General features: G+C 24.3%; 1 protein-coding gene across 1 annotated transcript; it reads right to left on the minus strand.

Annotated features, from left to right (window-relative positions):
- Positions 1–1,200: 1,200 nt before the first annotated feature.
- LOC132924405 (trifunctional enzyme subunit alpha, mitochondrial) lies at positions 1,201–11,967 on the minus strand. The gene is made up of 12 exons (XM_060988698.1): positions 11,694–11,967; positions 8,292–8,383; positions 7,957–8,229; positions 7,519–7,769; positions 7,223–7,433; positions 6,960–7,135; positions 6,616–6,786; positions 5,945–6,167; positions 4,874–5,083; positions 4,602–4,797; positions 2,611–2,813; positions 1,201–1,657 (listed from the first exon to the last, which is right to left on the minus strand). The coding sequence occupies exons 1-12, from the start codon at positions 11,764–11,766 to the stop codon at positions 1,454–1,456; spliced, it is 2,283 nt and encodes a 760-aa protein (XP_060844681.1). The 5' UTR covers positions 11,767–11,967; the 3' UTR covers positions 1,201–1,453.
- Between the last annotated feature and the right edge of the window lie 929 nt (positions 11,968–12,896).

Consider the following 12,896-nt stretch of genomic DNA (forward strand, 5'->3'; position numbering starts at 1 on the left):
CCAAAAAGTATTAATATGTATTAAACAAGCGTATTGTATTTTACGTCGTAAAATCATAAGTCGGCTATCATAACCCAATTAAACCGATAATGATATATAATGTAAAGATACATATTTTTTTTTTTGTATGTAGATAATTCAGCTGAATTTAGGGTAGCATATTTTATAAAAAAAACATATAATTATTGTATATTAATAATTAATAATTATTACTATTTAATATTAATCGATTTAAAATAAACTAACAGTTTGGAATACTCTAATTCTGAATTATCTTTATTATATTATTTATTGTTACATTATTGTATTCAATCCGTTTGATAGATCTTTTGCATTAAAACTTTCTAAATTCATGTTTGTATTACAACCGGCATATTGGCTATAACAATAATCCCATTATTAAGGATTTTGACCATAATATTGAAAAAATAGTCTAAGAACTTTTGTAGGTCTTCATCAATGTTCAAAAGGAATGTAAATAGTTTGTTTTAAAATTCCTCTTCATCCAACTCTGTTGATAAATCATAAAGTGTTTTACGAACAATTATTTGTTTTTCTTTATTATTAATTTTTGATAAATTATTCCGCCATACTACATCTGCATATCCAACATTATGGTTTTGGGCGACTAATTTGATCAAAAATGTTTGACTTTAACTTTTATGTTTTTTTATTTTAATTAATAGTGAATATGACAGTACAGTGTTTATTTATCTACCATGTTTTTAATTTCAGATATTTAATAAGGATAATTTTTGATTAATTTTTACATTTTTTATATTCATTTTACAATTTTAAATATGGGTTGTAATGATAGATCTAACTATGGATTAAATAAAATTATGCTACCCTAAATATCCTATTGATCTAAGTCCTAATATACTGATTATTAAAATGAAATACTGATAATATATAATTGATAACAAGGCTCCACAAACGATTATAATCGTGGCTCTATACATGTATCTCCACCACCGGAATTGAGGCTAAAAGTAAAAATAATAATAAAAGTATCAACTTAATAAGTTATTAAAAAAAATTGTTTGAAAATAAAATTATAATTAAAATTATTAGAACTATTTAATTTAACTTGAACCATAAATTCTTGATATATACATTTATATAAAATAAAGATAGAACATACTTACAATATATATACTGTCTTTATAATGAGTGTAACAAAATAAAAATATAAGGATGTATTTTTGAAAAAATATATTATTTTTTTTATAGGTATTCAAACAAAATTTTTAATGATATAATAATAAATATATAATAATCACTGAGATATATTAACACTTGAAATAACCAACAATTTAAAAAAATAACGAGCATATGATATATATGCAATCCCTAATCTCTTAGTATATTTATTATTAAGCTTTTAAGTATAAATTTAGAAAATCAAATTCACTTTTGAATTTTTAAGAAGTAATATACAATTGTTCTTCACTTATGATGGATAAAACTTTTTTGATTTATCCTTAGCATGATCTAACAATAATTGACAAGGTTTAAATGGTAGACCGTAATCGTTTTGGAATGTTTGCATTTTTGACACGAGTTTATCAGCACCATACCAATCAACCCATCTAAATGGACCACCTGAAAACGGAGGGAATCCAAGACCAAACACAGCACCAATATCACCTTCAGTCTGAAAAATTTGATCGTAAAATAAAATAATTACAAAATATATTATTATAACATGCTTATTTTAATATTTTATTATAGTTTCATACTTCTAAAATAATAAATTAGTTGAAAACAAAAAAAAGTGTATTCATTAAGTAAAAAAAAAAAACAAAAATTTAAGTTAAAAACAGTAGAGCTTTTAAAATTACGGCATATGCCATATGGGCTCACAATTTTTTATTATTTTTTATGAGAGAAAATATTAAAAATAAATGTTAATAATTATTATCCCTTTAAATGCAACTCAATTAATTTTATTAGCAGCCATAGGAAAACATAAAATATGAATGTAAGGAAGTTATATTGCTGGTTTAAAAAATGAAAACCGTAAACTAGATCCTGATAAATGTATTGATAATTGAGTGTTATTATAATTATATTTATAATTGGTAATAAAAACCATTTCAATACACTGTATTTTTTATCAAGAAACAAGAAAAATATTTATTTAGAAGTTCATTAGAACTTTGATTAAAGATATACATATACTTTTTTTAATTACTGATCCATATATGGGTTTTGAACGTGGGTTCAAAATGTGTATGGTAAGGTATTAATTAATAATAATATAATTTATACTTAAAAATATATTCTGAAATAAAAAGTCAACAATGGTTTATACCAGGGATGGGAAATTGAAAGTTATTAAAGGGCCAATTTTTAGAAAATTAAAATTTAGCGGGCCAGAGTATAGAGGAAAAAAAAGGTCATTCAAAATATGCATTTTAAATTAGCATAGAGTATAGACGATTGACTTTGAAATTGTGTGATGTAATTTGAAAATGTAGCGCGGGTCAGATAAAAAAGGATTGCGGGTCGCCAGTTGCCCACCCTTGGTTTATGCCAAACAAATTAATAAGTTCAAAACAATAAAATGTAATGATATAAATATAACTAAGTTTAAGGCATACATACCGGACTATTCAGAATTGATTCTTCCAAACATAAAACTGCCTCATTTACAAATCTGGATACCATACGAAGTTGTTGGTTTTCAACAGATTGTTCTCCTTTAGGTTGAAGCTTGAATTTTTCCAATAAACTAATAGCTTCAGTATTTTCTGGTCTACTTTTGGTACCAGCTTTGTACTCGAAGTAACCTTTACCAGATTTTCTTCCTAAAATTATGTAATAAAATAAAAAATAAATACAATTTATTTTGACAAATATCTTTTATTTTCTTATAATAAACAGGTTAGTGGTTAAATCCAATGATTCTTAACCATGATGCTGTGGACTATGATTAGGGATACTTCAAAAATATTAACATATTTCTACATATTTTTTAGTTTTTAAAATAAAAACAAAACTACAAAAATTGAAAAATAAGCCTAAATATTGCATTATTATACTACTTAATTTATATTTTGTTCTTATTAAAATATTATGTTATACTATCAAATTCTGAGTAGAATGATTAATGTATTATTTTAAGAATAATGTATTTTTATTTAATTTTTATTATGAACGCTAAGTTCAAAATATTACAGTTATTATCAAAATTATGAATACATGTAAATTTCTTTTTATAGTTGAAATTTCATAAAAATGTTTATTTTAATACCCAAAGCTTAGTAATTAGGTAAAATATCCCCAAATTGTCTTACTCGGATTTATAAAAATTGTTCGTTGTTTAGTGATGTATGTGTCTTATGAACATAACAAATTTTGATGATATTCAACTGTAATATAACCTTAAACAACTGATTTTGTTGTTATTTGTAAAATATTAATCAAAGAAAAATCATTCTATCTTGATTAATTTTTCTATTCATGATAATTAAAGTGTTAATGCATGATCAAAAAAAAAAACTGGCTATCAAATTTAATAAAATAAGGTTCAATTTAAAAATAACTTAAATACAAATGCACAATTTTACGTTGGAATTTAAATTTTGATTAAATTAGTCAAAATCATGAACATTTGAACATTTAGTTGTAGTTAAAGTTCATAATATTTTTTTATTTTATTAATTTAAGCTGATTAACAGATGTATAAGATGTTACCTATAAAATGTTCCTTAAAACTCAGTAGTATGGACTATGGAGTCCCCTTAATAATTTTATTTAATTAGAAATAATTCATTAGTTAGTCTTGAAAATTTTGAAAATTACATACAAGATAATTTTCTGTTATAGACATTTTGTGTTTACTTTTTAATAAAATAAAAAATTTAAACAAAATATAAAGACTTTAGTTATTTATATTGTAATTAAAAAAAAATTTAATCTGAAATAATGAAACTTTTTGCCAATATGTATATAATTATTTTCTATACAGAATACACATTGTTCTGTAAGTTGACACTTAACTTATAAGTTAAAAAAAAAACAGCTAATAATATTTTATAAAATAATTATTATGTAAAATGTAATATATACAAGGCTTTTGTTAAAAATAGATCAACGCATAGTATTACATATTCATAGAAAACTTAATTACAAATATTAACATAAATAAACTATAAAATATCCTTCAACATAAAAGACTAACACTGATTAGAATCTTTGTTTATATGGCATAATTTATCATAGAATTCAAATTTAGCATATCTTTGTACAAGTAGCTGACTCAGTGGGATTGATAAACAGGTATTGCCTGACCGCCACCCGAATAAAACAGGTTGGTCACTGTCGAGGTCTAATTTCATTTCGAATAGAACATAGTATATACAGAAAAACTACTTTGCTGGTTTGTAATTTAAAGTGTATTTATGAGTTTACAATATTGGTGTAATTGTAATTTTAATATACTTTCTAAAATTATTAGTCAATTTTATAAAATTTGGTTCTTAGCCATAATATGCCACGACTCGATTTTACTTCAATTTATATTATATTATATTATATTATAAATTATAGAAGATCACAAGATAAATTTTTAGAACTTCATCAAAATATCTTACCTAAGAAGCCACTATCTACCATGCTTTTTAAGACATTAAGATCACCACCACTGAATCGTTCACCAAACACCTTTGCTAAATCAGTTGCAATATGATAACCAACATCAATACCAACTTCATCTGACAATGTTGCAGCACCAACTGGGAATCCAAAACTTTTAGTGATTTTGTCTAATTGTTTTGGATTTACACCTTCCTAAAATTGAAATTGCTCTTAATTGTATGAAATAAAAACTATTATTATTTATATTTATTTATTTAAAGGATTATACCTGCAATAATCGCATTGCTTCAGATAACATTGTACTCAAAATACGTGTAGTATAGAATCCTGGGCCGTCTTTTACAACGATTACAATTTTTCCTTGTTTTAAACCTAAGGATACAGCAGCAGCAGCAGTTTCTTTTGAAGTCTTATCAGTCGTTATAATTTCTAAAAGTTGCATTTTGTCAACGGGAGAAAAGTAATGCATACCAACAACCTGAAAAACAATACTATTCACTTAAGAGGATTTTAACATGGTGTTTGTTATTTCTCTCTAACCCACGCGCAACATAGCAAATTTTATATTCACAATAATTGCTATAACCATATTAATTTCTCAAATGAATGAAATAACCTCTCACAAAATTTTAAGTTAAGAACATTCTTAGGACATCTCATAAGCGTATTATAATATTTTTATTTTAAAATGAGTTATGAGTATTTTAAAATTTTAAATTGTTTATACATCTTAAAATACTCATAACTCGCTTTAAAATAAAATACAATAAAACGCTTATGAGATGCCCTAGATAATGTTCTTAACTTTATCCACTTTAATTTTATAAATTAATATGGTTATAGTCATTATTGTAATTGTAAAATTTGCTTGAGCGTGGGTCAGAGAGAAAACAAATTTGATAAAAAATAATTTTGCATAGTACACATACAAAAGGAAATACATTATTTTTGTTTTGAACATGTTTTTTTAAGCATTGGGACTATTGAGTCATAACGAATAATAGACATGTATAGAACTTTTATTATTACATTTTAAAATTCCAATATTATATAATCATATTTAATTATGAAATTGAATAATGATATAATTTAATATTGCACATCATTAGTTATTTTAAGATAATTTTAGTATGAATTAAAAATAATTTTTAACAAAATTATTATCTAATTCAAGTTATTTTGACATTTATATTAAAAAGATTACTAAACAATTTTCAAAATTTTATACTTAGATTCTATTTCAAATAAAAACTAAAAACTTGTATTTAGTTTAATACTTGTTAAAAAATAATAAATGGATATAGTTAATAACAATTGATAATTAAATAGTAAATCTTACATTTTCCGGACGACTACTACCCTCTGATATTTTTCCAATTGGTATAGCACTTGTATTAGTTGCAATAATACAGTGTTTTGGTACAACTTGTTCAAGTTCTTTAATAACTTGATGTTTTATCTTAATATTTTCAAATACTGCTTCAATGACAATATCTGCTTTTGAAAAAGATTCATACGATAATGTACTGGTTAAATCAGATACATATCTGTCTTTTTCTATCCTGTAGTAAATATAATAAAATATGTATAATAGAAAATAATACATTTATTTAAAAAATATAAAAATGAAGTAAAATATTGTAATTACACTATATATACTTATTTTTATTTTTAATTGGTCTAAAAATGTAATTACAATTCAGGCATTTCATATTTATTTAAAATATTTTAATATTTTAAGCTTTGATTCAATATATATAAAACATAGGCTTTTAGTTTAATAATTTAATAATATTAATAATAATAATTATGAAGATAGTCAATGATGCGAGTTCAATGATATTTTTTTGTATTGAACGTAAAAAAAACAATCTAATAGGACATCATATCTGTATGTGTTGTAACAATTAAGATAACATCACTTTAATGCTAGTTTTAAAGATGATATTAAAAATATCGTCCTCTTAGTATTATAGCTTACTAACAATAAAAAATTATAAAAGTACTTACGCAGTTAATTTCTTGCGTTTAACAGCACCAGTAAGACCTTTTTCAATTTGTGCAATACCTTTAGCAAGACCTTCTTTATTTGTGTCTTTAAGTATTACTTGTAAACCTTTATCAACAGTCACATGAGCTATTCCAGCACCCATTAAACCAGCACCAAGAACACCAACAGTTCTATAAGATAAATTAATTTTGATTAAATAATTTTACAAATGAAAATCAATTGATAAATGCTAAATAAAGTAATAAATACATTTATATATGTATATTTTAAAGTATATTAATTAATAATTGATAATAAGGCTTTTTCTTATTTTTACTCATAATTTAGAAACAAATTCACTAACTTCAAAGCAACTTTAGGCTCTCCAAATTTATTTTTCTTGCATTCAGTTTGTCCTTGAAATAATCCAATTAAACCTTTGCTTTGTGGTGTCATAGCTAATTCAGCAAAACCATTACTTTCTGCAGCATACCCTTTTGTACTACCTTGAGCAATTCCAGTTTTGATGACTTCAATTATCTAAAATTATCATATTTATTTTAACACTGACTTTTTCACATAATAAAAAAAAATATATCTGGTTTTTAAAAAAATACATAAAATTACTTTCAAAGGGGCAGGATATAAACCACCAGTCATTTTTAAAACTTTGCCCTTAGCACTATCAAAAAATTTTTCTCGTAACCATTCTTGTTGTAATGCTAAATCAATTGCTTTATCAATTATGGTCTTGTTCTTATTCCTTTTTGTTAATTTTTGCCCAGACGCTAATTTTTTGGCTGCATCAACAGCAATTTCTTCCAAATACTCTAATGTTCTGAAATAAATGTATAATGTTATTACTTATTACTAACTAACAATTAAAAATATAAATTATTTTAAATTGTAACTAAGAATCAAACCTTTCTGTAGGTGAGCTTAAACCAGGCCCAAGAGGAGTTACAAGTTGATCTATCAAACCAACTTTTAAAGCTTTATCAGCTCTATATGATTTACCAGTTAGAGCCATATCTAATACAGTGGGCATAGCTACTAATTTCGGTAAACGTTGAGTACCACCACCACCTGGTAATAATCCTAACATAACTTCAGGCAGACCAAGAGCAGTATTTTTACTTTTTACAGCAATTCGGTAATGACAAGCCATTGCAACCTAAAAAAAAAAATTATATTAAATGAACATTCCTATTATACATTAAAATAAATAAACATAAGTACAATTTAAGACAAAAATTATTTATTTATATTTATGAATTAATTTTTATGGTTAAATATTTTATCTTAGAAATTTATTAATATAGAAACTTTTATTAATTAAAAATTAGAAATATAACTCTTACTTCAAGTCCTCCTCCTAAACATGATCCCATAATTGCTGCTACAACTGGTTTTGTTGATCTTTCAACTTGATTGAGCATATTTTGACCATCGCGGGATATTTTATGTACTTCTTCAGCAGTCCGACATGCTTTTAGCATAGATATATCAGCACCAGCAATGAAACAGTTAGGTTTACCAGATATGATAACACTACCTTTGATTTTTGGATCTTGAGATGCTTTATTTAAATTAGTTTGTAATTCATCCATTACATCATGAGACAAAGAGTTTACCTACAATTATTTGTAAATAATTAGTTTTTTAACAAACAATTTTTATATATTTATAAACTCACTTTTGAGTTTGGGGTGTTTAAAGTTATAACTAAAATATCATCAATAACTTTTGATGAAGTATGTTTAACATCTTGACTCAATAATCTTCGACCTATAAAAATAAAAAATAATTATTCCCAATAAAAATTATCAATAAATTATAATACAATGTAATATTTGATGATAACAATATAACTTTTATTGTATTTTTTAATTATAATATTGTGTAATCGTTAGTCAATTTCTATGTTTAAAGAAAAACAATACATGTTCTATGCTTTGATATTGGGGAATATAATTAATTCATTAAGAAATGAAAGACTTAATTAATAACTAAAGAAATTTGGTAAGATTATAAAATAGTTACCTATTATATAGGTATAAGTAAAAATATGTATTGTAGTATTCTAATTATTGTCAATAAACCATAAATAAAAAATAAAGTAGAATGTTTTTATCAAGAGGGTTTTTACTAGAATTTTAATACATTATTATATTTAATCAATTATAAAAAAAATATGTCATTATATGGAAATTACTCTTGTTTGTTACAACAATAATACACTTTCTTATTTAATTATCTATAATCAAATAGATTCATTTTCAGATTAATCAAAAACATTGATAACTCATGTCTCATACTAGTTTTAACTAACGGTGAGGAATTTATAAATTTAAATATTATAATTTAATTGCCTAAACAATACATTTTTACCTTATCAAACAGGACTGTTAAATTTAATTAAAATAATCAAATATTTTCCTCACTTTTGGAAATATAATGTATACTTAAACGATATAATTAATACATGGTTTTTGAATACCTAATAATAGTACTCAAATAGTCGAATATCTTGAACAATTTATTAAGATTGATAGAATAAAGAATTTAATTTTTGGTTCAACCTCAATTAATTAAGTTTTTCAATTTTAATTTCAGAATAAAAAAAGTTTCCGCTATACATACATAACTAATATAATAAATTTTATGTATATTTCATAAATTATTAATACCTATTATATATTTTAAATTCAGAGCGGAGGATTAAAATTATTGATTTTTCTTTCATCTGTTTATGTAATTATGTATACATGAATTAGTAGTTGAAAACTACTTCATCTTCAAAATCTTTGATTCTTTTTGAGTTATCTATAGATAATTGATTTTTAATTTTATTTTTGTAAATATCGGTATTTTTTTTTTTGTTCATTCAAAAACTTTGAAATTCTAATTCAAGATCCCACATAGGTTGTTCTTATAAATATATAAAAATATTTAAAATACAAAAAGTTCATCAAAATCACAGTCAATCAAAAAATCCAAATTATTTTACAGCAGAAAATTTATAAATTGTACACTTTATTTGTTACAAACTAAGATTTAAAAGTTTAATAAAAAGTGCTTTATAAATAATTTATACTAAAATCAAAAAATTATTAAAATTTTTTTTAGATATTTTAAGTTGAAATTTGAAAAAAATTAAATATTTAAACCACAAATGAGACAATATTTGTTATTTTGTTATAGTTCAAAAATATTATTCATATATACACACATATAACATTTAGGTATATTATCATAATTTATGTACCCAAATACCCAATAATATTTTCAGCAAAAATTAATTCAGCAGTAAATACTATTACTAATAGTAAAATATATTACTTTACCAAATAAAAATATCAAAAACATAACAAACAATATGAAATATAGGTTGATAGGCCATTTCTACTTAGAATTTTTTTTTTGCATACAACGATTATGTATCATTAAATTCTAATTTAACATATCCATCACACTGACCTACTCAATATCTACAATACAGCTGAGTAGTACACGCTTGCCCAGTTTTCTTATTTTGAAGGGCATATATTTTAATAGACTAATTCTGGATTGTACAAACAATCACTTAACATTTTAGGAATCAATAGTGATATAATAGTCTCTTAAACATCATGGTTTAACGGATCATGACTAATGAACCATTAAATTAATAAATTTCTTATGTAATCCAGCATAAGCTGAATAAATTTATATTAAATAATATTATATTGATAAAAATTAAGAATAATAAATTTAATTGAAAATTAATCAAAATCAATAATAATTATTTAAACAGAATATAATAATATACATATTTTATTTGTTTAAAAATTATTTTTTACAAAATTGTATTTACCTATAGTCTTATTATTTAGGTATTTATAAAAAATACTATAGATACCTTAATATCTAACTAAAGAAATAATATTATTACATCCTTTGATGCTACATAGTAATTTATTTATGACAATTTTAAACCTAAATTGGTAAAATACTTTAAAAACTTATATTAGGTTTATTATGTTACTTATTTACCAATTATAATTACATACAGGAAAGACAGAATTAACAAATTTTAAACTTCTTAAGGGCTCTATATACATTAATATACTAATAATGTACTGTAAATAAAATGCCTAAGTTGATTTTACTATAATAAAATGATACTTATTAATGAGAAATAAATAAATACATTTTTATTTATAATCATAATTGAAAATTGAATTATTATTAAAATAGTTTCAAGGACTTTTTAAAATACAACCAGGAAGTTAATACAATGATTGGATGATCATTTTTAGATGACCCATAAAAACTATTTTAACTCATTAAAATTACCCTATTAATTTCCTAGAAAATTATTGAAACAAAAAAGTTTTTTTATTTATTTTTTAAATACATTAATAATTTTAACATAGATAATGATAATATACCTATTTACAAAAAACTGAAGGAGACCTAAAACTATGAAAATATATAAAGATATATTGAGCAAACAAATGGCTTACAATACGCATAAATATTAAGGTAATTAAATTTCAAACATTATATTATATATTAAATATTTTGTATTAGCATATCTCAATAACTTCATCTTCGTGTTTTTATAATTGTTTTGAAGCCTAACAATAAAGTAAAATATTTAAAAAATAAAATGTACAAACATAACATAATATAGATGGGTATGAAAAACATTTTTATGATTTCTAGTTCCTCGGACTATTTTCATGAACTTTATCCTTCTAAACACCTACAAATCAAACTTGATATTGTTGTGTTGCTTAAATAAGATAATTGTGTATGCTTAGGAAAAAAAAAGCCATGTTAAGAATACCATCAATTACTAGAGGAATGCGAAACATTTGTTAATGAGTCTCTGAATACATTTATTATAATACTTTGATGGTAGGTACGTGTATGATTTACTTTTGTACAAAGCTCTGTTAATTTTGTTAGGTTTAGCAATCGATTCAACACTACTATGGACATTAGATGTAGAGCAACAACAATAACAACTACATATTATCGATATTTATTAATCATACAGTATTATATAATATAGATGATTATTGTTATATGATATTCAGTTCATAGATACCTGTTGTCAGGGCTCGCTTGACGTTGATCAGCGACATTTCGTTCGAAATACCCACAAGTCTGCACAACGCCATCGTGTGTGAGTGTGAGTGTGTGTGTGTGTGTGTTGTGTGCGGGCACGCTTAAGGATGAAATGGATCGCCAGACGAAAAGAAAAGAAGCTGTCCCAAAACGATTCACAGCAATGTCATACGTGACGAATGAAACTGAAGAAAATCACGCACGCACGCACATACGTCTTGTAACTTTGTAAGGCCAACGGCGTTATCAGTCATCACACTACAGTCCACATATGCGTGCCGTAGTTGATAATGATAACCAAACGAAATTTTTTTCGTCGTGATAACACACGAACGCGAATGCCACAAAAGTCGCGGTGGGGCGAATGCGTACGGTACTGCCACTCGGACGTCGGACTTTACTCGGCGGCGGCTGTCGAAACCAGGAAATGATATTCTAAATTTCTAACCAACGAAACAGTCAATAATAATACGATCGAATCGATCGATGATTGTCATTGTCTTGACGTTACAAAGTCCGCCGTCAGCGTAATTTTAATTTTGCCACGGCTAATAAATAGTAAATATTTACCCAACTAATATCTAACGACTAATAGTCATAAATAAAACACAATAATATACCAATAATGTGAATAATGACATTAAATTATGATGATAACGTTTTTGAAGAATATTCTCAAAAACAGAAATACAGAATATTTAGTAAATTTCGTTCATTAGTTGTTATACTCAATAGTCAATTGCATGGAATTAATCAATCATAAAATGTTTTTCAAAACTTTACCATACTTATCTACAGTTAACACTATTATTTTTTTCCGGTAATAATTCTCATGGTAACCTATCTCATTGCTTACAACACCACTCATTGGCCTACCGCAATAATTAATTATTTATATTATATAATATGCGCTAATACCTATATGGACATAATAATATCCACTCGCTGTAAAAGTGATAAACGTTTATGGAATGTCATTAAAAAAATATAACGGTAATCACTTATCACACGGCTAATAAATCGTTATGCGTTGATTATTTGATTCGTTCTCTCTGTAGCTATGCCTACACATATTACACAATTTAATTCTCACTATAGTCATTGTTTTTGTACACACTTTTAATCAAATAATTCAAATACCTATATAATAACGATAATAATATAGTTGAAAAATGATTAACTA

The sequence above is a fragment of the Rhopalosiphum padi genome, chromosome 3 (genome assembly GCF_020882245.1).
Source record: "Rhopalosiphum padi isolate XX-2018 chromosome 3, ASM2088224v1, whole genome shotgun sequence".
NCBI classification, from domain to species: domain Eukaryota; kingdom Metazoa; phylum Arthropoda; class Insecta; order Hemiptera; family Aphididae; genus Rhopalosiphum; species Rhopalosiphum padi.

Bases quoted from the DNA above. Each gene is read 5' to 3' on its own strand.
- LOC132924405 (XM_060988698.1), bottom strand. From the start codon at position 11,766: ATGGCGTTGTGCAGACTTGTGGGTATTTCGAACGAAATGTCGCTGATC. The intron at 7,434-7,518 runs GTTTGATTCTTA...CATTTATTTCAG, and splicing joins TTAAGCTCACCTACAGAAAG to AACATTAGAGTATTTGGAAG. The intron at 6,168-6,615 runs GTAAGTACTTTT...TATTTACTACAG, and splicing joins AAACGCAAGAAATTAACTGC to GATAGAAAAAGACAGATATG.